General features: G+C 40.6%; 1 protein-coding gene across 3 annotated transcripts in view; it reads right to left on the bottom strand.

Annotated features, from left to right (window-relative positions):
- Window positions 1-27,248, bottom strand: part of ACMSD (aminocarboxymuconate semialdehyde decarboxylase) — a 62,158-nt gene that overhangs the window by 14,884 nt on the left and 20,026 nt on the right. For 2 of the 3 annotated variants that reach the window (XM_086350614.1, XM_086350624.1), the window contains exons 4-8: window positions 24,473-24,522; window positions 22,883-23,119; window positions 17,778-17,871; window positions 15,120-15,215; window positions 13,875-14,047 (exon numbers count right to left, since the gene is read on the bottom strand). In XM_086350614.1, the coding sequence (XP_086206740.1) occupies window positions 13,875-14,047; window positions 15,120-15,215; window positions 17,778-17,871; window positions 22,883-23,119; window positions 24,473-24,522 (650 nt within the window). Of the gene's footprint in view, window positions 1-1,143; window positions 1,228-13,874; window positions 14,048-15,119; window positions 15,216-17,777; window positions 17,872-22,882; window positions 23,120-24,472; window positions 24,523-27,248 lie in introns of all 3 variants that reach the window. The other variant, XR_015145460.1, reaches the window with a different exon arrangement.

Raw genomic sequence — 27,248 nt, 5'->3', positions numbered from 1 at the left:
CTAAATGGATGCAGAGTCTGGTTAAGGAAGCATAGAATATGGCCTTGGATGACTGTTGCCTCGTTTCCTACTGATACAAGCTCTGTGAGATATCCAAGGTTCTCGTGATACCTCAGGCTTCCAAGGAACATACCTGGTCCTAGCCTTCCAAAAGCTAGAACTTTGTTCTTTCTTTTTCCTTCTTGTCTGTGATCTAGACTTCTAGTCCTTTGGGACTGACCATAATTATGAACCAATTTTTTAAGGATATCTGTGATATTTGCTACAGTAATATTTATTAACATCTACATTTTAGTGGGCCCTTTCTAAAGACTCTACTAAAATCAGAGGAATAATTTTAATAGTTGACATTTTAGGTAGTGTGGCTAACTCTTCTAGGATTCTAAAATTAAACCTCAACAGGTGCTGGCTTTCCTTATTAGGCAGGAAAGCAGTAGCTAATCCTGATTGATTTCTCCACACCAACACCACCCCAACATAATTTCCCTCCCCAAAGTTAGTGGCACACGTTCCCTATGAAGTCAAAGACTCCTGAGTGGTAATAATAGTGATTAATATTCCTGCCAGGGAAAAGAAAGAAACTGCTCACCTGCTGGGACGTATTCACTTTTCACATTCTCAGGGAATGCTGTGAACACTGAAAGATGTGACTTACTAAAGAAACTCAAATAGTGGAAGAGAATTCATTTGTCTTCTGGAAAAGGAACAATTAACTCTCTTCTCATTAGCATATTTCATTAGTAGCATTTGCGGTAAATACAACACACCTCTCTTACAACATAGCTTATTACAAAAATCCTAGTATATCAAGGATTCACTTTGTTCCCTGAGACATAATTTCCTAGAGAAATAGCTTGATTTAACTCAATCAGTGCAAAGCAAGATTAGCCTTATATCCACAAGATCATTACACAACTCAGTTAAACAAATATTAACTTTACAACCACTGTGCAAAAAGCACTGACATTTGGAGAGTCCTTTGGCATTGTGTTATATTAGCTCCTCACATCAACTCTGTCTGGCTATCTATCATCTGTGTTTTACAGTTGAGGAAACTGAGGTTGAAGGCAATCAGTGACCTGATACTAAAGTTCACCCAGCTGACATGCAGTAGAGCCAGGACTTGAACTGTCTCTCACTTACCATAACTTCTTGAGAAGGTAGTAAGTTATACTCTTGTTCTCGGGAAGCTTACAGGCATCAGAAAGGGTTCCACTCTACTGAGGACTGCAGTGCACAAGAAAACATCACTTATCCAGAATACTTACAGACAGAAGTATTAAAATACATTTAATTTTCAAGTCAGAGTGGAAACATTTCTAATACATATGGTATACTCCACCAACTACAATAGATATAATCACATCTTTGGTGATAAAGGACCTTTTCATTGCTTTAGAATCCCAAAATAGAGCAGTCCCGAATGTTAAAGAGTCAGAAGACTTAGGAAATGAATGAAGAAAAAGCTTTGGCTTTTGGGCCTGACTGGTCTCTAGTTTTAGGTCCATTTTCTAACCCACAGATTCAAATGCCCAAGACAAGATCACATGCATGCCCACTGTAAAAACTGGTCCATAAAGTGCCCCCAAATAACATTGTTATTTCTATAAATGAGCCATTTATTTTACTGTCAGATAAAATATTTTATTTTGCAGAACAGGTGTTTCTGGTTTCTCTTTTAAAAATATACAAAATAACATATAAATAGAGGCTTTGGTTTGGGTGGTTGAAAGTCTCTCTTGCAGATAGAGTCCTCTTCATTTAAAAAAAAAATTGAGGGGAAATTTGAAAACATAAAATTAGCCATTTTAAAGTGTATACTGTGATGACATCTAGTACATTCACATCTAGTACATTTCCACTCATGTTTTCTTATGATGTACAACCATCATCTCTATCTTGGGCTAAGACATTTTTACACCCTCAAAGGAGACCTTGTACATATTAAGAAGTCACTCTCCATTCCTACCCACCCCCTGGCAACCACTATTCTGCTTTCTGTCTCTGTGGGTTTATCTATCCTAGATTCTTCAAAGAAATGGAATCATACAATACATGACCTCTGTGTCTGACTTCTTTCACTTAGCATGTTTTCAAGATCCATGTTGTAGCATATATTGGTATTTCATTTCTTTCTTTGGCTGAATATAATATCCCATTGTATGGGTATAAAACATTTTGTTTATTCATTCATTTGTTGATGGACATTTGTTTCTACCTTTTGGCTCTTGCAAATAATGCTACTACCAACATTTGTATACAAGTATTTGTTTGAATACTTGGTCTTAAGTCTTTTCGATATCTACTCAGGAATGGCACTGTTGGGATATGCTAATTCTATGGTTAACCTTTTGTAGACCTACAAAACCGTTTTCCACAGCAGCTAATGGAAGATAACCACTTTATCTTCCAACCATCAGCGTGCAATGTCTTCACATTCTTGTCAACATTTTCCATTTCAAAAAAAATATAGTCATCTTGGTGAGGATGAAGGTTATCTCGTTATGGTTTTGATTTGCCTTTCCCTGATAACCAGTAACGTTGAACATCTTTACCAGTGCTTGTTAGCCATTTATATACTAATATCTTTTTTTGAGAAAAGTTTATTCAAATCCTTTGCTCAGTTTAATTGGGTTATGTGCCTTTTTATTATTGAATTATGAGATATTTGAATTATGAGATATATGAGATTATTATATATTTGAATACAAATCTCTTGTTGGGTGTATGACCTTCGTGTGAGTTTTTCATTAAAATTATTGTACTTTTTAGGTTCAGAATTTCTGTTTGTTTTCTTTTCATAATTTTTATATATTTATTGTTAGTCTCTGTTCAGACATTAGTCTCCTGGTTTCCTTTAGTTCTTGGTCTATGATTTTTCTTTATTTCTTGATCATATTTAAGGCTGTTGATTTAAAATCATTATCTAGTAAGTCCAATGTTTCTCCAATGACAGTTTGTTAGTTTTTTTTTCCCTATAGGAATGGGCCACAATTTCTTTTTTCTTTGAATGCCTCTTAATTTTTTGCTGAAAGCTAGACATTCTGAATATTGTGATATGGTAACTTTGGTAAGCAGATTCTTCCTTCTTCTCAGGGTTCATTGATATTTCTTTGTGTGCTTTGTATTGTTTATTTAGTGACTTTTCAAACTGTTTTGAAAGACATTCTTTGTTATATATGCTCTCTGAAGTCTCTGTTACTTAAGCTTGTGTCAGCTCATGTTTGAATAAAGAGTTATTTAAATTCCCAGAACAAAAAGAGAATGAAAAAAAGATAAGGAAAAAACCTCTCCTGGTCTTTGCAGATTGGCTCTGTGATGGACCTTCCTTGAAAACTTGGCCAGGCCATTTACAACCTCATCTTGGCATTCACTTCCTACTGATGCTGATCCTAAAGATCAGGGAGAGATTAAAGCATAGGGCCCTATCTTGTCTTTCCTGAGAATGTATCCTGCTCTGGGCATGTGCTTGGCTTTCTAGGTTTTTTATTTTTATCTTGTTCCCTCTTCACTTTTGATGAAGTTGCCATAGAAGATCCAAGCCTTATTTTACATCATTACTTCAGAAAGAGGCATATCATCTTTCTTCTTTCTACCTTCAATCTAAGCCAGAGAGAGTACTAGAATATTCTTTAAATTCTGAAAATCTGGCCGGACCTTCTATTGCTGTAGTTTCTGCTAACCTATTACTGCATGTAACCATGAATATGACTTCAGAGAACTGGAAGCTGGGCCATAGGAGGATGAGATATAGATAAGATAAATTTCATTAGAGAAAGGGAGGAAAGGTCAAGACTAGTATTATTACATGTATCCAAACTGGTCTTCCACTTGTGCATGATGACATAAGGAACTTACCCTAGAATGTAAATCAATGCACCACTTCCTTTACTGAAAAAGTCTTGCCATTAAAAACAAAATCAGGACTTTCCTAATGGTCCAGTGGTTAAGAATCTGCCTTGTAATGCACGGGTTACTGGTTGTATCCCTGGTCCAGGAAGATCCCACATGCTGCAGGGAAGCTAATCCCATGTACCACAACTGCTGAGCCTGTGCTCTAGAACACAAGAGCCACAGCTGCTGAGCCTGAATGCTGCAACCACAGAAGACCACTTGCCCTAGAGCCTGTGCTCTGCACTGAGAAGCCACTGCAATGAGAAGATCATGCATCACAACTAGAGAGCAGCCCTTGCTCACCACAACTAGAGAAAGCCCATGTGTAGCAACAAAGCCCCAGTGCAGTTAAAAATAAATAATGATTAATTAAAAATATATAAAATAAAATAAAAAACCCAAAAGACAGTTAAACTAAACTGTGTCATTAGTAAATCAGTTTACATTCTGGCACAAATTCTTCCTCTTACCATAGACTGGTAACAAAATCTTTGTGGGCTGGAATTGATCTAAGAATCACAGTTTGAAACCCCAAGAAATAGATGGTAAAGTGGATTTTAAAAAGTGTACACCCACAAGGACAAAGAGAACAGGACAGAAGAAATAAGAAAATTTCAGAAACTGGAAAGCTGTTGGACAATAACTAACTTTAGAAGACCAAGAAAGAGAAATTCCTAGCTAGTATGATATAGGCCAAAAAGTAATCTGGCTTATATCACCAAATATCTGTAATAGACAGCACCAGGTACCTCTGGAAGTCAAAACAAAGACTGAACTAACAACAGGAAGATTCATTGCAAGCCTGTTGCAGAAGCAGTTAGACCCTAGACCACCTCCCTCACTGCTTAGTCCAGTGTCTGCTTTCCCCTCATTCTGACAAAAGATTGGTCAGTTAGCCTCAAAAGGGGGTGAAAGAGAGAGTCTCTAAACTGGAAGATACCAGGCACAGTTGAGAGCATGGAATGTTCTGAAAGCAAAAGTTTATTTATTAAAAATTGAGCATCCCAACCCTTATTCTCCACTCAGTTCTTAGAATACTGGCAACCAGGCCTTTACTGGTTTTAACCCATGTGGTGCTAGTGGTAAAGAATCTGCCTTTCATTGCAGGAGATGCAGAAGATGTAGGTTCAATCCTTAGATCAGGATTGCCTGGAGTAGGAAATGGCAACCCACTCCAGTATTCTTGCCTGGAAAATTCTATGGACAAAGGAGCCGTGTGGGCTACAGTCCATGGGGTCGCAAAGAGTCGGATACGACTGAGTGACTGAGGACTTTACCATTCAGATAAGAAATTGAAAGAACTTCTCTGGGAAAGTGATAAATCAAAAAGGAAAGACCAAATATCTAGAATTTCCAAAGGACATGGCCCAGTTGGATTACTCTGTAGAGAAAATCCCACTTGACAGGTCCCATCCATATGCAGAGACTTCCAATCATCTTTTTAGTGACCACTCTTAAGTAAAAGTAGATAGCCGGGGATTATGGACATTTAAGGAAAGCATTTAATATGAAATACTGAAACTTAAAAGACAAAAAACTAATTGCAGGAAGGCTTGTGGGGAGAAGTATATTTCCCAAAATTATTAATATTTTTAGAGTTTTAAAAGGTATGGCATTCACTCAACAATAACAGGATATTTTAAAAAGGTTTACAGAACAAGAACAGTAACATCAAGATCTTGCAAATTAAATATTAAAAGCCAATTACATAGAAGGATTTATTAATAAAATTGAGGAAATCTCCCATAAAGTAAAACAAAAGCTCAAAAAGGGGAGATGTAAGACAGGAAAAAAAAAAAGATTCAACTTTAGAATAGGAACTCCAGAAAGAAAAAATAGGGGCAGAGGTGGGGGAGAAGGAAGTCATTAAAGGAGTAAATTAAGAAAATTTGCAGAATAAAAGGACTCACCAAATGGCTAGCATAATGGGCAAAAACAGTCCATTACTAAGAAATTTCAGGACAAAAAGAAAATCTTTTAGTCTTTGAAACTGAGAGTGAAGGAGAGAGAAGTATGTTTTATATGAAGTTTCAGAGATTAGACTTGCATTTTATTATTCAATAACAACTCTAGAAGTCAAAATATAATGTGAAAATGTATTTAAAATTCATCAGGAAAACAGATTCCAAGCTAGAATTATATACTTAGCTAAACAATTAACTCTTTGTAAGGGAAGAATATGCTCAAAAATCCTTCAGGCTAGGCTTCAGCAAGTACCTGAATCAAGAACTTCCAGATGTACAAGCTGGGTTTAGAAAAGGCAGAGATCTAATTGCCGACATTCTCTGGATCATAGAGAAAGCAAGGGAATTCCATAAAAAAATCTATCGTTTCATTGACTGTGCTAAAGCCTTTGACTATGTGAATCAGCAAACTGTGGAAAACTCTTAAAGAGGTGGGAATACTAGACCATCTTACGTGTTTCCTGAGAAACCTGTATGCAGATCAAGAAGCAAGTTAGAACCTTAAATGGAAAAACTGACTGGTTCAAAATTGAGAAATGAGTACAAGGCTGTATATTGTCACCTGTTTATTTAACTTATATGCAGAGCACATCACAAGCTGGAATCAAGGTTGCTGGGAGAAATAACCTCAGATGTGCAGATGATACCATTCTAATGGCAGAAAGTGAAGAGTAACTATAAAAGCCTGTTGATGAAGGTGAAAGAGGAGAGTGAAAAAGCCAGCTTAGAACTCAATATTTAAAAAACTAAGACAGGGCATCCAGCCCCATCACTTCATGGCAAATGAAAGAAGAAAAGGTAGAAGCAGTGACAGATTTTCTCTTCCTGGGCTCAGAAATCACTGTGGGTGTTGACTACAACCATGAAATTAGAAGATCATTGCTTCTTGGAAGGAAAGCTATGACAAACCTAGCCAGTTTATTAAAAAGCAAAGACATCACTTTGCCGACTAAACTCTGTATAGTGAAGGCTATGGTCTTTCCAGTAGTCATGTACAGATATGAGAGTTGGACCATAAGGAAAACAGAGTGCCAAAGAATTGATTTTTTCGAGCTGTGGTGCTGGAGAAGACTCTGGAGAGTCCTTTGGACAGCAAGGAGATTAAACCAATCAACCCTAAATCCTCATTGGAAAGACTGATGCTGAAGCTGAAGCTTCAACACTTTGGCCACCTGGTGCAAAGAGCTGCCTCATTGGAAAAAAACCCTGATGCTGAGAAAGATTGAAGGCAGAGGGAGAAGAGGGTGACAGAGGATGAGATGGTTGGGTGGCATCACCAGTTCACTGGACACGAACTTGGGCAAACTCCAGGAGATAGTGAGGGACAGGGAGGCCTGGCGTGCTACAGTCCATGGGGTTGCAGAGTCAGATATGGCTTGGCGACCGAACAACAGAGGAAGAATAAAGAAATATTGAGATAACCAAGGCTTCAAAAATTTTATCTCCCATACTCTCTTTCTTAGAAAGTTATTAGAAGATGTTCTCTGCCAAGATGAAGGACTAAAGCAAGAAATTGGAAAATTGTGGGTCTCGGGAAGCTGGGAACCCAGTGAGAGAGAGAGAGAGAGAGAACATGAGGCATGCAAAGGGGGGATCTCAAGATGACAGCTGAGCAGCAGGTCTAAATAGCAACCCAGTCCATATTTGAGCAAGTCAGAGACTCCTGAGATATTTTTCCAAGAAGAAAGAATTAATAGACTACTGTATCTAATGTGTTTAAGAGAAGAAAGTTACAAAATTGGCGGAGAGTTTGGGGTTAATTTAGTGTAAAAAGTAATGGGCAAAAAAAAATTAAAAGGTGAAAGAATGAAAGACAGATATTCTTGGGCTGTAGTGGTCTCACTGAACCTCATAAGAAAGCCTGACTCCAAATTGCCCAGCCATGGAATTCCTGGATTCCTGACTCAGAGGAAATGAATGAGATAATAAATGTTCATTGTGTTTTTAAACCTGACCTAGTTGGTTGGTTGTGCGTACTCAGTTGTGTCTAACTCTTTGAGACCTCGTGGACTGTAGCCCACCAGGTTCCTCTGTCCATGGAATTTTCCAGCAAGAATACTGGAGTGGGTTGCCATTTCCTTCTCCTGGGCATCTTCCCTACCCAGGAGTCAAACTGACATTTCCTGCATCGCCTGCGTTGGCAGGGGGATTCTTTATCACTGCGCCCACAGGGAAGCCCCAAACCTAATCTAAGTTTTAGGTTAATGTAGTATGTAGCAATAGATAACTAATACAGATTTTGGTGCCTGGAAGTAGGCCGTTGCCACAATGAAAACTTAAAAACAGGGGAGTGGTTTTGGAATGGATTGGTCGGAGGAAGTTGTAAGGATCTTGAGATAGTGAAAAGACTGGAGACTCTTGTTAAGACTGTTATTAAAAGCGTGATAACTTGTGAGAAAGTTACCAGCAAGGACTTTGGGAGAAAAAGGAAAATGTTATTGGAAACTAGAGGAAAGGAGATCCTTGCTACATTGTGGCCAAAAAAAAAAAAAAAGCAATATTGTTACCAACAGTAATATGCAAACTAGAAATTATATTTATCAACTGGGTGACATTGCAAAGGAAATTTCCAGACAGTGCTGGAAGTGCTGCATGCCTGCTTCTTGCTGCCTATAGTAAAATGCAAAGCGGACTGCCTTAAAGGAAGGAATGATTGCTCAGTCAGTAAAGAATCTGCCTGCAGTGCAGATCCCTGGTTGGGAAGATCCTCTGGAGAAGGAAATGGCAACCCGCTCCAGTATTCTTGCCTGGAAAATCCTATGGACAGTAGTCTGGAGGGCTACAGTCCATGGAGTCACAAGAGTCAGACATGACTTAGCAACTAAACCAACACCATTATAAATAAAGGAATTGTTGGGTTTGAAATTTCTCAGCCCCTCTGATGGCAAATGATACTAAAATTAGAGATAGCTTTCCAGCAAAGGTTAAGAGCAGGGTGCAATCTGAAAGATATAGTCTAAAAATGAACCCAAGATGTGACTATAATATGTTTGTTATGATTTCAAAAGATTTAAGACAGTGCCTCAAAGAACAACCTTCAGACAATAAGGGCTTCTAGGTAGCTTAAGAGTGTTGTCCCTCAGCAGCCTTTGCAGAATATGTAGAGAAAGCCTTTTCTCAGAAATTTGTGGGTAAGCCTTTTGCGCAATGGTATGAAGCTTAATGTTGGAAAAGGAAATGGCAACCCACTCCAGTATTCTTGCTGGGATATTTCCATGGACAGAGGAGCCTGGTGGGCTATAATCCATGGGGTTGCAAAGAATCAGACACGACTGAGTGACTAACACACACACCTGAAGCCTAATAAGATTCATAAAAGACCTGCAAAGAGAATTGTATTTGCAGAAACACCACCAACTTGGATTTAAAGGAACAGCTAGAACTAAATGAAGCCTTTGGGCCTCAAAAGTTGTGGAGAGCATGAAGCAGTCTGTAGAAACTACTCAGCCACAAACATGGGCTACCTTTCATGGAAAAGGAGGGATGACTCAGAGAGTAGAACCAAGACTGGAGAATCATTCTATGCTCTGAGCTCTAATCAAAGAATTGTCAACATGTGCCTGATAGATTTCAGATTTGCTGGTGATGAGTAACTCCTCTAAATCTCCTGATTCCCCTTTTTGGAAAGGAGGGTCTGAAGCAACTACCCTTTGCCTGTCTCACCATTTTATAGTTTGAGTATGTGCTGCAAAGAAGTTACCTCTGTAGTTCAGACTGAGCGAAACTCCACATGAGGAGCGCCATCCACAAGTTACTTTAAACACTGAGATCCTACACTTTAAGCTTATGCTATAAATGGATGAGACTTTGAGGTGGTTGTGGGAGGACTAAAGATATTTTGCATTTAGGAGGAATTACTTAGTTCGTAAATAATTTGTCACCAGAGTGTATAGTGTGGTAGTTTAAAAATATGTCTTCAAATTCTTTGATACTCCTCCCTTCAAAAGGTGGAGCTGAATTCCACTCCATTTGAATGTGGGCCAGATTTAGTGACTTGCTTCTGAGGGTAGGTCATAAAAGGGCAGCTTCTGCCTGGTATACACTCCATCTCTCTCTTGCTCTCTTTTCCTGTCCCACACCCATTTCTCTCTCAGATCATTCATTCTTTAGGAAAGCCAGGTGCCATGTTGTGAGGATACTTAAGGAGAGTTAGAGGGACCCAGAGGGAGAGTTAGAGGGACCCAGATGAGGAGGAAGTGAGGCCTCTTGCCAAAGTCCAGCACCCATGTGCCAGTAATGTATAAAAGTCACCTGGAAAATAAATCCGTCATCCCCATTTGAGCCTTCAGGTGACTGCAGCTCTGACTGACAACTTGCCTGCAACCTTGTGAGAAATTCTGAGACCGCTCAGCTGTTCCTAAATGCCAGACACAGAGACCATATGAGATAATAAATGTTTATTGTTTTGATCCACTGAGTTGGGGCAATGTCTTCTGCAGCAAAGAGCTTAGCACTGGATCTAGCCAAAATTATGATGCAATCATAAGGGGAGGATAACAGACCTCTCAAAGTCTATCTACCTAAATATATAAAGTGAATTTTCTACGATCATGTTAAAGTGAAAGTGAAAGTCGCTCAGTCGTTATCTGACTCTTTGCTACCGCATAGACTATACAGACCATGGAGTTCACCAGGCCAGAATACTGGAGTGGGTAGCTGTTCCCTTCTCCAGGGGATCTTCCCAACCTGGAGTTTGAACCCAGGTCTTCCACATTGCTTGCAGATTTTTTACCAGCTGAGCCACAAGGGAAGCCCTGATCATGTTAAAACTGGGAAGCAATAAGTTTTTTCATATTTTTCACAGTGATAGACCAGTAAAATATAACCAGTATTCTTTGCATCTGTCTTTAAAAATAAGTAGACAGAGAAAAAGCAAAGAATTTTAGAGATGGGAGGAAGCTAAGAGATTATGTAATTCAAGTCTTCTGTTTGGAGGGAACTTTAGAAGTAGTAGGGGTGCAATAAATGGTTTTGGTGTATATATGACATATATCTATTTATCCTTAAGGTATTATTTAGAATTTTGATTTATCAAAATTACACCTATACATAGTTAACTGAAAGTGAAAGTGTTAGTCGCTCAGTCATGTCTGATTGTTTTCAACTCCCTGGACTGTAGCCCGCCAGGCTCCTCTGTCCATGGGATTTTCCAGGCAAGAATACTGGAGTGGGTTGCCATTTCCTTCTCCAGGGGATCTTCCCGACCCAGGAATTGAAGCTGGGTCTCCTGCATTGCAGGCAGATTCTTTATTGTCTGAGCTACCAGAGAAGGTTTTTAAACTATGTTTAATACATAGTTAAACAATCAAATATTACTAATGTCTTTCTTATGAAATACAGTCCTGGGTCCACTTTCCCAGCTCTTGTTGCTGAAAGCAGCCTCTTTTATCTTTTATCATGACTCTTCTGATAATCACCCTCACAGATCTAGATAATAAGATTATAGTATTGTTTCTTGATTTATTAGCTTTAGAGAGTATTTACTGACTTCCCATTATGATCGTGGAGAATTTCTTACCCCAGCTTCCCCCCTCCATTTTCCTAGTAGAATTACAATTTTCAATTAAGTTAATGCTTATTACACTAGAAATATAAATATTGTTCACTGTTGAGTCAAGTAGTGTGCAGTGATTATCTGTCTTTGTATGGATGTTTGTTTTCTTGGAGTTATTTCCTTGGTTTCATTTGCTATATTTTTTATATATGTACAGCTTGTTTGTTCCTAATGCATTAATAGATCTGTTGAATGCCTGCCTGATGATCATTGTTTCAAATTCAAACACATCAAATCATCCATCCATTCTTTCCTTTTGTTTCATCTGCTGTATTTTCTATATATGTACAGCTTGTTTGTTCCTAATGCATAAATAGATCTGTTGAATGCCTGGCTGATGATCATTGTTTCAAATTCAAACACGTCAAATCATCCATCCATTCTTTCCTTTTGTTTCATCTGCTATATTTTCTATATAGGTACAGCTTGTTTGTTCCTAATGCATAAATAGATCTGTTGAATGCCTGGCTGGTGATCATTGTTTCAAATTCAAACACATCAAATAATCCATCCATTTCATTTTATCTGTCCTGGACCTCCCTCCACAGCTCAATAGCTCTAACCTCCCTCCTCTAGCTCTAATTTGGACAGTTTATGTCTAGACTGGCTGTCATGCTAGGACTTTCCTTAGCTGTTCTGGTTTGGGAATTGTTTTTGAAAGATTTTGCTAATGTGAATATAACTAAAATGAAGAAACATTAATATTTTAAAGAGAATTCTACATTATTAATATATACTGCCTCTGTGTCCTAGATTCACCAGCATGTGAAGTCACATAAAATGAGGTCACATTTGCTTTTGATGCCCACATTTCTGTGGCTCAAGTCTTCACAGTTTGAATGCACCTTTGCAATTTTGCAAAGTCCCCTCTGAGTTTTTCTGAGTCAATAAAAGGGATGTACTTACTAACTAGTCTATCCACTGGTTACCACAAGGCATTTTCCATGTTCTTCCTCTTCTGCTGTGACCTCCTGGCCAATGTATATTGCCCTGAATTCTGTTTAAAGGTGCTAATGATATTCCTCATAGGATGGTTGTTATATTAATATTTGCCGAGGGTGTTTTTTCCTCAAGTTGCCATTGTCAGGAATACCAGGGATACTACGCTTGATGGGAGGTAGTGAGAATGACCCTTCCCAATTCCACATCAATTTCCTAGTCCCTGTCCTCTGTTGCCTGAAGTTCAGAGCTCACAGTATCTTTCAGTTTCTCCATTTTGTAGTTTCCTACTTATACACCTGCCCATAGCCCCTTTTTCCAAACCAGTAATAATCAGAAGTCACAACTAGCTAAGTTTCCATTTCAGCAGGGGCATCGCAAAAGCCAGAAGGCTCAGAAACAGAGCTCAGTCACATAATTTATTCCCAAACCAGAATGTTCAACATTTTTATTCTAGTGAGCTTCTCAAGCCAGAGAAACAGTCAGCTTTAAAGTGAGATATAGTCTCCATTCTGGAGATAGAACACTACTTGCAACTTTCAAATAGTGGACCTCTTTCTCTGCTAAACAAGATTGTAAATGCCTCGGAATCTACTCTCAATCCAAGTACCACATTGCCAGCCTTCAGATATGTAGATGGTATCAACAGGAGAGCTGCTAGCAGACCACAACAGAGGAAGGACTTTCTCTTGTGAGATGTAAAGCACTACCGTGCTGATCTTTTTGGCCAAATGAGAGAAATTGTTTTCAAAATAAAGGCCAGAGAAACATTTCAAATAGTGCCTAAGACCCTTCAGCATCTTCCCTTGCCTCCCTGACCAGTGCTATCCCCTCCCTTTAATGTTCCAGTTTCCTTCATTTAGTGGATGAGGACAGTTAGAGTCCTCTGCACGAATGCTAAGTCGCTTCAGTCATGTCTGATTCTGTGCGACTCCATGGACTTGTAGCCTGACAGATCCCTCTCTCTATGGGATTCTCCAGTAAGAATATTGGTGTGGGTTGCCATGCCCTCCTTTAGGGGATCTTCCCAACCCAGAGACGGAACCCACATCTCTTATGTTTCCTGAATTAGCGTGAGGATTCTTTACCACCAGCACCACCTGACAGAGTCACACTTAACCTAATTCATAAGATGAGGAGCCAGGATTTCAATTCAGGTGTATTTGACTTCAAAACTGGTGGCTTTTTCCTGCTTACCTCATCATGATGAGTCACTTCCTTAGGATCACTACACAGGTGACCGTAGGAAGAGGAACTTATCTGGGAGCTACCAGCCATGTGGGTTATCTGGGATTTCCCTGGCATACATCCATGATGGTTTCCTGGTGACACATGGTCTATGTTGAAGGAGATTCTGGATAGGATACCCCGTGTGAGCAAACTTAATTCCATACTTTAATGTCCCTCTTTTTTCTTCTAATGCCTCTTCCCCCATACCTCTTTTATGGAGAGACACCAGGCAACTGTTTGCTGATCCTGCACTCTACTCCCCATAAGTTATCTGAATAGCAGTTCTGGCTTACCTTTCCTATGACATCTGTTAACAGTTTGAGGGCCAGAGGATCATGAACCAAGGAGTCTGTATAAAAGGAACCAAGGTATTTCTTTGGGTTGGTTGGATTGTCCTGTGCACACAGATCAGGACGCATGCTGAATCCATGGGAGATTCTTCCAACTGTGAAGGGGAAGGAACCACCTGCAAGTAAAACGCATTCCTGAGAGGCTAGTGTTACTTGAAAAGGATTTTTTTCAATCCTCATGTTGTATGCAAGGAGAAGTTCCTATAGCCCAGCTAATTAACTACATTTACAGAGGACCTACTGGGTTCCAAATGCTGAGAGATGACCCAGAATAAAGGAGCCAGAATATAGAATGAAGTTAACTCATTTAGAAATTCAGATTCATCCTAGGGAGAGAAGCCAAGTGTGTAAAGATATGTGGTCAAGATTTTAAAAATGAAGTGTCTTATGATAGAAAAATACAGAGGCAACCTATCAGTTGGGAAATATTTAAATAATGATGGCATATCCATAAAACATATTGCTATACATACAACCATCAAAAATGATGATGGTCTGTACTCACTGACATTGAAAGATGTCTCTATATGCTGATGAGAAGGAAAAGCAGATTAGAGAACAGTATGTACAGCTGGATATTGTGTATGTAACCAAGAGTTCCAGACTCATTTACCTACAGAGACAGGAAAGCAGGAAATGTAAAGGAATGAAACAAGCCTATTTCTAAACAATAGTGAATGGTAAAGACTACTGCAAACTGGAGAGCTTATGGTCTAACAGACAAAGCAAAATCAAGTAAACTGTGCCAGCCAAACTAAATTTGTCTTCCAAAGTGGAATTTGGTCCTTGAAATGATATATTTTATAACTAAAACAGTGACTAGAAGGACCAAATTGTATCCCTCCAAAATTGTGTCCCTGATCCCCAGTGTGACTGTATCTGTAGGTAAGGCCTTTACTGAGATAATTAATGTTAAATGAGGTCATAAGCTTGGACTGGTCCTCATAAGAAGAGGAGGACACACCTAACCTCTCTTCCTGTGAACACACACAGAAAAGGACAGGTGAGGACATAGGAAGGCAGCCTTCTGTAATCCAGGAAGAGTCTCACCAAAAACCAACCCTGCTGGCACCTTGATCCTGGGAATCCACAACTCTGAGAAGACACATTTCTGTGGTTTAAGCTGCCCAGACTGTGGTCGTATTTTGTTCTGGCAGCCCAAGCTGACCAATACAGATAGGGGCTTACCTCCATGTGCAAAGCACACTTTCAGTTTAGGAAACTTCTCAAACACTCCACCCATGATCATGGAACAGATGGCTGCAGTGGTCTCAGCTGGCATTCCTGGAAGAGGAAACAGTCATGATGTATAGGGATTGTCACCACAAGCAAGAGGTTCAGTGATGCTAATGGCAGGGGAATAGCACCTTACTGTAATTGTCAGTGCTGAGAAACACAGTTTCCCTGTGCCCCAGCATGGCTTGGTTTTATGCAGGCCATGACTTTGGCAAGCAGAAACCTTGGGACACCCCCGTTTGCCACTTGCAAGTGAAGTCATCTAATGGCTAGAACAGTCAAGGAGCGAGAGGACCTGGCTTTTGTCCTGATTCTTCCAGCTTCCATTTTGGATTCAGTGGGTCAAGTAGAGTACAGTGAGTCTAGGCTGAACCCTTCTTCTTTCACTTTTTTTGCTTCTTGGCCTTTGAAACTGATATAATGCCCTTGAGTCTGGGGGTCTTCACCTGTGAAATGGGGACAGTACTGCCCATCTTGCAAGGCTATGCAAGGCCTTGCAAAGATGATATTGGGGAAGTTCTTGGCCAGAATTTCACATTACAGGTGCTCAACAAATATGAATTGCCTCCCTGTGTTTCAGTTTTCCTCATCTGTAAAATGGGAATTATAATGGTTAGTTCTTGCCAGTTAGTGAGTGCTCAGAAAGTATCAACTAATATTAATATTCCTGCCAAATCTTTGCTGCCCCCTTAGAGCTGAGGTTGAAAGTAACTGGATTAAAATGAATGATTTCAAGTGCTTTGTGCTTCTAGAAGAGGTGGCTGGCTGGTCCACACCTGATGCTTTCACGTCCATGGAGTCAATCTGGGCAATATTTCCAGATGACTGTTTTTCAGTCTGTGATTAAGAACTCTCTGTGGTGGAGAAGTAAATGGCAACCCACTCCAGTGTTCTTGCTTGGAAAATCCCATGGCCAGAGGAGCCTGGTAGGCTACAGTCTATGGGGTCATTAGTAAAGAGCATGTTTCATGTTTAAAAAAAAAAAAGAAAGAAGAACTCTCTGGGGCTCTGTGACTGAGCCCTGGGCCTTCTGGAGAAGCTGACTCTCTGGCTGCCGAATGGGGCTTTACTGGTTGCTCATCCTGCCTTAGGCCTGTCACTGTTCCATAGACAGAGAGGCCTCTGGCTCCCTCAATCCTTAGCCTCTGGAGAATTCTGGAAGCATGATGTATTCATCTCTATCTGAGAGTGGTTTGTGGGCAGAGTTTCCCTCCAGTGGGGGGATGAGTAGCCTCACACGTGGACAGTAACCCCACGTACATTGTCCATATAGGAGCCAAAGTGGAATATTTATAATGTGAATTGGATCATGACACCCCCCCCCCACCCGCTGGGAATTCTCCAGTCTGTTAAAGACTGCCTTTACATCCAGAATAAAATACTGAAAGTAGTCTGCTTGTTTATGATCTATGGACTTGTTTGTCACCTCTGGCTGCAGAAGGGCAGAGGTTTTGCCCATGCTTGGTATATCCTTAGTGCCAGGTACAGGGCCTGACCTGCTGGAAAGGATCAATATATATTTGTGTTGCAAAATAAGTTATGAGATGATCCTCTGTGTAAATGCTCTCTCCTTTGTTTTTCCTGTGGGAAGTTGCAATACAGATATGTTTGTGGGACTTGTCAAAATGTGTTGTGTGAATTGCGAAGAGATTTTCTTTGAAGCTGCAGAGCACTGGGGCTTCTTAGGTTATCTCTTCTAACTGCTGCTCAAGAATTTGGTGGGGGATTGGGAGGAAGCTGCCTTACTAAATTCATTGGTCTCCAAAAGCAATAACAGGGGCATAAAATGTCAGGGCAGAAAGAGAATCCAGACCAAGTCTTATTCTGAGTCTGGTAGGCCTAGTAGAGATCTCGCCTCCTTTTCCTAGTAGAAGTCTCTCCTCTTATCCTCAGGTGGAAGCATGAGTGAACAGTGCGGGTGGGGAAGAGCATGTGCAGGGAACTTGAAGGCCTGGTCCTTCGATGGGGGAAGTTGACCTTCTACTCACAGTTCCAGGGTTCTCATTTGTAAAGGCTGATGCTATCACTGGCTTCTAAAAAATCTATTAGATAGGCATGGCTGCTTTTTTTCAGAGACTTTTTGGGAGTCCGTGTAATGAGGTACTTTGGAGTCAGACAGATTTGCTTTTTTGCTTTTTAACTATGTGATTTGCACAGCTTACCTAACCACTTCGAGACTCAGTTTCATCATCTTTAAAATAGATATTTTAGGGAATTCTCTGGTGGTTCAGTGGTTAGGATCCTGAGTTTCCACTACAAGGAGCATGAATTTGATCCCTGGTTGGGGAACTAAGATCCCTCAAGCTATGTGGCATGGCAAAAAATACAAGGCTATTATAATGTTAACCTCATAAAGTTTTGTGTGAATAAGATTAAAATTAAATGAAGTAACCTAACTAAATCACTCTGCTATGCACTTGGAACATTATAAATCAACTGTACTTCAACTTTTAAAAATTAAATAAGATAATACATACAGCAATAAGAACTCAATAACTCACAATCCTGTCAATTATTCATATTTTCTCTCTTTGTCATAATAGCATCCATAGATAATTGGAAAACACCAAGGGCTTGACTCTCTTTTTCAGATCACAAGCTGACACGAACCTATGAGCCAAGGGAACCAGTATTTGGCCATCCGTCCATCCATCTGCATGTCCCAGGGGTGCACAAATAGGGAACAGTTCAGCCTTTCAGCCTCCTTCAAAGAAGCAATCAGAGGGTGAGGGGGTTATTGGGATGAGCCAGCAAATATAGGGCACTATTTTAGGGTATTGCTTTTCTCTGGGTCTATATTGATCTGAATAAATAAACTATTTTTGAAGTTTTTTTCTGATCTATATAACAGAATCATTGAAAAACTAACTAAAAAAGAACACTTAGAATTAATAAGGATGTTGGTTAGAATCAAAAATAGCATTGGCAAAATGCTCAAGGATTGATCTCACACCTCAAGTGCCAAGGAGATTTCACCTGGCGGTTCCTATTTGGTCCACTCTTTCAGAAGGATTGTTCAGATTGTATCACTGGAGTCATAGTTGGAGCATTCCCTCCTCTGCCCCTCCTGGAAACCCAATGATGTGGAAAGTGAGGAATTGATGGGCTGGGAGCCAGGGGCTTATGACTGTCCTGGAGCAAGTTGGCCTGACCTATATCATCTGGCCTCTCGGAGTCTGACATTAGGTGGGAATTTCTGGGATCTACAGGCACTCAGAAAGCCTCAGGACCACAGCTGAGCTGCTGTGAGCAAGAAGACTTGAGAAAGGAAGAGCTCTCAGTGCTGCAGCGAAGCAGGTACTGAAAAGAATGTCATGAGCACAACTGCTCCAGGACCTTTTGGGAACTGGAAATACCATCTGGAGGGCATGACCTTTACTTAACACAATGTTTAATTAGAAAAAGTCCTCTCAACAGGTTTTTAATATTAGTGGCTTGCCATGGTTCAAAACAAATTTCCTTGGAGCATTTCTTTTCCAAATATATTAAAGTGCTGGGATGATTCATCCTACGTCTACATATAAACAGTTGGGCCAACCAGGCTGATGCAATGTGACTTGTGTGCATAAACATTTTCAAAATGGAGAAATAGTCCTGGGACAACAGGTGATTCTGAAAGTGGCAGGCAAAGTGTGGATTGAAGAAAGGACTTCTAATTCAACAGGTTCCAGGGAGTGGAAGAGATATAAATATTTTGAAGGGAGAGGAGCTAGTTGGTTTCTACCAGTGGATGCAGGCTGGGGAATATCAACTTCTTGGGATGGTGTGTGCTTGATAAAGGCACATGATCATGGTATCTTGGTGGGATTTCACTCTTCAGGAGGATAAAACTTCATTCTGTGTAATTGTGATGGTTCATTTCTGTTCAGTTAAAATTAGCACATACTTTTGATCACCTTTGGCATATGAGACATTGTAGAGAAAATAAAAATAAGTCACTTACACCTTCAAAATCATGATAACTCTAAATTTATTGAGCACTTACTGTGTGCCAAAAGGATCACAATAAACTGGAAAATTCTGAAAGAGATGGGAATATCAGACCACCTGACCTTCCTCTTGAGAAACCTGTATGCAGGTCAGGAAGCAACAGTTAGAACTGGACATAGAACAACAGACTGGTTCCAAATAGGAAAAGGAGTACGTCAAGGCTGTATACTGTCACCCTGCTTATTTAACTTCTATGCAGAGTACATTATGAGAAACACTGGGCTGGAGGAAGCACAAGCTGGAATCAAGATTGCCGGGAGAAATATCAATAACCTCAGATATGCAGATGACACCACCCTTATGGCAGAAAGTGAAGAAGAACTAAAGAGCCTCTTGGTGAAAGTGAAAGAGGAGAGTGAAAAAGTTGGCTTAAAGCTCAACACTCATTAAACTAAGATCATGGCATCTGGTCCCATCACTTCATGGCAAATAGATGGGGAAACAGTGGAAACAGTGGCTGACTTTATTTTCCTGAGCTCCAAAATCACTTCAGATGGTGATTGCAGCCATGAAATTAAGACGCTTACTCCTTGGAAGGAAAGTTATGACCAACCTAGACAGCATATTAAAAAGCAGAGACATTACTTTGTCAACAAATGTCTGTCTAGTCAAGGCTATAATTTTTCCAGTGGTCATGTATGGATGTGAGAGTTGGACAGTAAAGAAAGCTGAGTACCAAAGAATTGATGCTTTCAAACTGCGGTGTTGGGGAAGACTCGAGAGTCCCTTGGACTGCAAGGAGATCCAAGCAGTCCATCCTAAAGGAGATCAGTCCTGGGTGTTCATTGGAAGGACTGACTTTGAAGCTGAAACTCCAATACTTTGGCCACCTGATGAGAAGAGCTGACTCATTTGAAAAGACCCTGATGCTGGGAAAGATTGAGGGTAGGAGGAGAAGGTGACAACAGAGAATGAGATGGTTGGATGGCATCACCAACTCGATGGACATGAGTTTGGGTAAACTCCGGGAGTTGGTGATGGACAGGGAGGCCTGGCGTGCTGCGGTTCATGGGGTCGCAAAGAGTCGGACATGACTGAGTGACTGAATTGGCTGACTGAATGTGTGCCAAAACTGTTATATATATATATATATGTATATTATATATATAATATTATATGTGGGCTTCCAGGTGGCGCTAGTGGTAAAGAACCCTCTTGCCAAGGTAGGAGTCGTAAGAGACGTGGGTTTGATCTCTGGATTGGGAATATCCCCTGGAGAAGGGAATGGCTGTCCACTCCAGCATTCTTGCCTGGAGAATCCCATGGACAAAGGAGCCTGGTGGGCTATAGATGATAGGGTTGCATAGAGTTGGACATGACTGACTTGACTTAGCACGCATGCATATATGTATGTATCATATATATTGCAATTTCACAATTGTTAACTAGTTTAATCCTTTAGGAGATGAGTACTTTTTATTATTCCCATTTTACAGAGAGGGAAACTAAGGCAGATAGAGGCTAAGTAAGTTACTGAGGTCTTCTGGCTAATAAATGGTAGGCAGTTTTCCACTGCCACTCTGCTTCATACAACAAAGTCATTTTTATACCTGAAAACTGATGTTTTTGGGTTCCTTCACTGAGAACAGAGGTCTAGGAGATTAGGGGGACAATCAGGTGCTCTGGAGCTTTGGCTGGCCTCGCAATGACAAAGCCAGTTTGGCTCACAGAAACTCCTCTTGTTTGTTTCAGCAAGTTAGTGGTGAGGCTGGCAAGTCTTGCTAACCAAACAAATGTGCTGTCAACCCCAGGACATCACAAGTCAAATGGGGCCAGGATGCTTTCTTGAATCCCCACAGAGACTGGCAGACCCCAAAACAGCCTAGTTAAAATGATTAATTGAACTGATCACATAAATGAAAATATCTATTTGGACCCCAACTGGCTGCTGTTGCTTTCTGAGCACCTTAGTAATTCATAAAGCTAAGTCCAATGAATAATAAAATGACTTATAGCTGAAGGCTTGCTCATACTGTGCTGAAACAATTTTATACACAAGTAAATAAATCTTCTTTTTAGAGCTCATTAAAGTTTCTAGAAAACTTTTGCTGGATCAGTTCAGCCACTGCAGCCAATAATCTTCTGGGAGTTCGATATTTAGAGGAGCATTAAATCTTTCAGGTAATTAGGAGGCAATTTAACAGGCAGTCCCCCAACTGGTGGGCAGTGTCCATAGGCACAGACATGGAAAACATCCTTCATGTAGTCAGAGCTCAATAAATAATAAATGAAATAAATGATCAGTGATTATAGTACCTGATGGGTCCACCAACATCTACTTAATTCATTACTGAAGATTTTGTGTTTACAATGAAAATAACCAAAAATGATACTATTATAATTCTAGGACAGAAGAAATTTTTTAAAAATGCAATTGAATAAAGAATTATGCATCTTGAATTCTGGAATTAAGGAAAGCAGATTTAGGTACAGAAAGAACCTCCCAAAGTAGAGAGGACCATGGGATTGTGGACTCTTCTGCTGGATATTTCAGAAATGGCTGGCACTGCATTTGTGAAGATATATTTTATTATGCAGTGTTTCAAATATAGGAAGTTATAAACAATAGTACAATGAACAGCTATACGTTTACTATCTAATATCATCAAATATTAACATTGTGATGGTATATTTTTGTTGCATATTTTTATTATACTACATTTAAAAATAAATGGTTTAAAAAGTATCTTAATTGCGAGTCGGTTAAATAAAACAAGACATATTGCAATACTATGCAGTTACTTTAAGTCACTCATTGAGAGAATTTTCACTTAGGTTAGAAATTCTCAATTAGAATATAAAATCACATGTATAATAGAATTCCAATTCCATTAAAATATAAAATATGCAGATGTATGCACATAAAAAGATAAATGTACTGTTAACAATGGTTAATCATCTTTAGGTGGCAGAATTATGGGTTATTTTTGTTTTCCTATTTAAAATATAGTTGATTCACAATATTGTGTTAGTTTCAAATGTACAGCATAGTGATTTGTTTTTGTTTTTGCAGATTATATTCCATTATGGGTTATTACAAGGTATTGGGTTTAATTCCCTGTGATGTACAGTAAATCCTTGTTGCTTTTTTTAGTTTATGTATAGTTATTTTTCTCCTTATGCTTTTCTATATTTTCCACAATTGGATTACTTCATAGTTTTGAAAAATGATAAGAATTTTTTTCCAAAGCAAAAGTAAATACTTTGGGGCCTGTCATTAACCTGATCCTTTTGCACAGTAGCTGTGATGTGGGTAATAATTTGGCTTCCAAATGAAACCTCTTTATTTAAATTAAAAAAAATTTTTATTTTATATTGGATCACAGTTGATTAACTATGTTGTATTTCAAGTGTATAGCAAAGTGATTTGTTTACACATAAACATGTGTCTATTCTTTTTCAAATTCTTTCCCCATTTAGGTTATTACAGAATATTGAGCAGAGTTCCCTGTGCTTTATAGTAGGTCCTTGTTGGTTATCTATTTTATTCCAAATTAAACTTTAAAAGGAGAGCAAGAGAGCTCAAAAGAAGAGAGATTTCACTGAGTTAAGGCTGCCCTGGGAAGCATTTTCACTTGTCCCTTTTTTAGTAGGATGGCCCTTCCTGTGGGGGAGCTCTTTCCACAGTCCCCCTGCATCCAGCTTGTCATCAGGCATTTCTCCAACCCAGGGACACCCAGCACAGTGCCTGCTCCACGTTGGCTGAGTGGGCACCTCATACTCACCGCGTACACTGGGAAGAGTTCCCGTGCGTTCAGGTCCCACTCGTTGATGTGGGAGCCGATCTGAACCCCGGGAAAGCCCAACTTCCTCACACAGCGCTCCATCTCCTTAACCGCCAGCTCAGGGGCCTGCATGGGCAACGTCCCCAGACCCACAAACCTCCTGGGGTGGCTCGCAATGGTGGCAGCTAGGTCGTTGTTCAGAAGTTGGCACAGGTCTAAAGTGTCCTGAGGTTTGGCCTGGTGGAGAGAGGCAAGGGAAAGCACATGGTTCAAAACCTACTTTAGATATTTACTCTGCTCAGCACCTCCTCTAGGTTCAATCATTTGTCCCTCCCAGTGGCTTTACACCTCATAAACCTGAAGCACAGTTTGAGATAGGCACTTGGCCACAGAAGACCCAGAAGCCAGTCATTACCAAGGTAAAGAAAACTGCTAGGATATTGCTGATTAATTAGAAAACTGATGTAATCAGGGCCTGGAATCCTACACTAGACATAGAATGAGGGCAGACCATCTACCAACCCAAATAGGAGCCTGCAAGGCTCCCCCCACCCACACCAGGAACTGAGCCGGATATCCGGGCACCTCCTTGTCACACCTCCTTGGGGATGTCAGGCTGCTCATGAACCTCTCCTGTCCCTGTCTTTCTCCTTGTCCTTCCTGTTGGCGGTGACACTCAAAGAGTTACCTTAATAGCAAGATGCTGATGCAGACAACGTTTGCTTTCTGTTCTCCTAACTCTCCCTCCTTCCTTTCTGTCTTTCTTTTCAACATCATGCCACCCCACTGCTAAGAATCTGGTACTCTCCAGCAATGCCAGTTGTCCAGTTAGAATAGCACCCAATCAGGTAAATTCAGGTATCTTGAGGTCTTAGGGTATTTTTATCTTAAGCGGTGAATTTTATCATAGGAACAGATAAGTATTGAATCACTGATACTGGAATTATGAGCATAGGTGGCGGAGGTGAGAATAGGTTGGAATTTCCAAAGCTCCTTAAATCACCACATGCTTGAATATTTATTTGGTTGAGTGGGTACTTAGTGTACCTCCAACTACTTACAAAAGTGTCCTTTTGCAGGCTTGCCATCATGCCTGAAACTTTCAGCACTCAAGATTTAATCACTTGGGGAAAGACATCCAACTCAAGGAATCCTGTTTCGAATTGTGTGTATTTCCATGGGAGAGGCAACATATTAGGCCATCATCATCACTCCCGTCACCTCAAAATCTTTATCACTTTAGAATAAACTGGCCTGTCAGTTACTGAGCCTCGCTTGGCAGGAATGAGTCAATAGGTCGTTCTGATGGAGATTAAGATTGAGTCTAGAATTGTGCTGTCTAGTGGAAATCCAGTTCAAGTTACATAGTAACATGCAGCTATTGGCTACCATACTGGACTATGGAGTTCTAGAGCAAGGACATAACTAGGAAGACAGGCCTGGGAGAGAACAGTGCAAGTGTGAGGGGCCTTGCTGATCTCTAAAGGAGAGTTGAGTGGGCAATGTCAAGACGAGGCATCTGTCTACTTGCTAGGGAACTGGATGTGAGCCTTTGCTCACCAAGGAGATGGATTGAGATTTCACACTCACCCAGTAGCTAAACATGACAGGAACCGTGGAAAGGGCTTGCACAGTCACTCCTAGACACAGAACCAAAGGCAAAACCAGTGAGAAGAATGACCCAGGCACCTCTGCATCTCCCAGGGCCTTGGAGCCTAGCAAGTCCCCGTCCCACCTTCCTTCTGCTCTCCCCTCCCTCACTGTGTCTTCCCTGTCTCCTTCTCTCAGGGTTCTCTGCCCTAGGCTTCCCTCATCCCTCAGCCTCAGTTCTAAGAGGAGGAGGAAAGGCTGGACAAAAATGAGATCATTGAAGAAAAACGAAAATGCCCATTTTTCAAAGCTTATTTCAACAACTGTGAAGTTGTATTTAAGCAAGGCATTTCCCCATCAGTTTTTTTAAGGTGTTTCATCTTAGGTCATGCATGACAGAGTATATTTCTCAGTCACCTTCCTGGCCCTGTAATTCATCTCCTAAGTGAGTCTGGGTAGAGTCCCACTGTCTGGAATGCCCAGAATGAGGCCCTGAGTGTGGTTCCAGATTCCAGCCTCCAGGATGCCTAAACTCTCTGATAGTCACACTCCTGGAGCTGGGGTATTGGGAGAGATGCTGCCAAACCAAGGATGGGCCCTCTTTCCCTCATACACACATCCAACCCAATAGCAAGTCCTGTTTGCTCTACTCCAGTTCCTTTTATGCACTCACCTCTCCCCATCTCTTGCCACTGCCTGGTCCAAGCCACCAGCATTTCCTATGGGCACTGCTGCAGAAGCCTCCAAGCTGGTCTCCTACCATCACTCTTGTCCTCTTACAGTTTGTTTTCCACTTGGAAGCCAGAGTAAGTGTTAAAACTTAGATCAAGTCACTCTATTATTCAAAACTTCCAAGTACTTTTAGAGTAAAATCACACTTAGAGTAAAATCCAGACTTGAACATGGTATAAGGCTCCACACAGTCTCTCCTGCTCACACTGAGCTTCATTTGCCTCCTGCCTGTTCTTTGGAGCTCTTTCCTGCCCCATGGCCTTTGCACAGCTATTCCATCTGCCTGGAATGCTCTTCTTTTGGCTCATCACAGGATGCGCTCCTTTTCACCCCAAGATCTCCGTTCAAACATCAGATTCTTGGAGAGGCTTTCCCTAACTCCATGCATTCTCTGTCTCACTGTTCCGTTCTTTTAATGTTCTGTGACTTATTACAGTCTGTCATGACTGTAGTTAGTTGTTTATTCTGTGCCATTCCTTACTTGATCATAAACACCACATGAGCCTGTCTATGTCCCATCCCTAGTGTCCAGAATAGTGCCTGGCGTGTTGAACATACCCATATATGAAAAAATAGATCATTGTTTAGTGAGGACTAGACCCTACAGCTTTTGATTATAGAGCATCGTTAAACGTTGCCACAGATAGGATTTGTGTCCATTGATTAGTTTGCAACAGACAAGTCCCTTTCAACTGCAAAATCTTCACATTTTACACAAATGCTTTTGCTGACATTATTCCGTTTAATTTCTCTACTTTACAGATTGGATCTAAGGTCACATGGTCTGCCAGTGGCGGGATGAGGCTCCTGTCCATCTTGGCTCCTTCCCTACACCCCAGTGGCCATCACTTGTCACTGTATTTCATATTAACATAGTAAATTGCATTATTTATGTGCTGGTTTATTTGGATAGCTATTCTTTAGTCTCTGGGAATTGAGAGGGAAAAAACAAGTCTAATCCAATTAGAGATGATATTTAAAAAAACAAACAAACAGGTGTTTAAAAGTTTGGCATAGCACAGCATTCCCCAAATTTACCGCTTTACTTTGAGTAAAGTGGGCAGAGGCCAGGGGTAGAGAGAAGTGACATCATAAAAACAAATTCAGAGGCCTTCCTTTAAAAACTCTGACTCAGTGGATGGGGCCTGAAAAAAATTCCTAGTAAGCACCCCAGGCAATGCTTATCCTGAGGGAGGCTTGGGAAAAGCTCTCTTGGAAGAGTGAAGGAATGGGAGAGACAGTCCCGAGTACAGTCCCAGCTCTACCATTTACTGTTGTGCATTCCCAAGCAAAATCATTTAAACCCTTTGCATCCCTCAGGTGGGAATAGGTACAACAATGCCTGCCACGTAATGTGATGAAGCAACCCAGGAGCTACCTATTACATTTGTCTCCCGGTGAAAATGGCATGGCATGCTGAGATCTTCTGTGTTGTGCCTTTATCATTTTATTTTCTTACCTTGGCGGAGGCAGAAGGATACACTGTTAAGCCCTTGTGGCCAGACTGCCTGGGTTCAAATCCCTGTTTTGCCCCCTATAAGTTATGTAATCTTGGACAGATTGCTTAACCTCTGTCCCTAAGTTTCTTCATCTGTAAAATGGGTATAATAATAGTTGCTACCGCCTATGGTTGTTATAGAAATTGACTTAATACATGTTGGGTGCTGAGAACAATGCCTGGAAACAAAATAAATGCTCAGCAAGGGTTAGCCATGACTGTTCTCTTAAGGATAGCCATGGAATGAAACACACAACCAAAACCAAAGGGGACATTCTTTATCTAAACTGCAGTCTTGAACAATAGTTCTGACACTAGTCATCATTTCCACTAGTTTTCCCCTTGAGAGGTGGGAGCTCTGGTTCAGCTTGGGCTCTGCTATCAGTCTGGGAAGCCAGTTCTCTCTCCAGTGCCCCTCCCATCCCTGTTCTAGAACAGGAGCGTGTGTACTGTTTTCTCTGGAATGGCCTATAGAGGTGCTTCAGGCTGTCCACAAAGTGCAATGTCAGTGCAATTTAGACATACTTTTAATTATTTTAAAAAAAT

This window comes from Bos grunniens, chromosome 2 (assembly GCF_055505025.1).
Source record: "Bos grunniens cultivar Pamir isolate PY7600 chromosome 2, Bosgru_T2T1.0, whole genome shotgun sequence".
In the NCBI taxonomy this organism is placed as follows: Eukaryota; Metazoa; Chordata; class Mammalia; order Artiodactyla; family Bovidae; genus Bos; species Bos grunniens.
The sequence above is the reverse complement of the archived record's forward strand: the minus strand, read 5'-3'. Positions and strand labels throughout refer to the sequence as shown.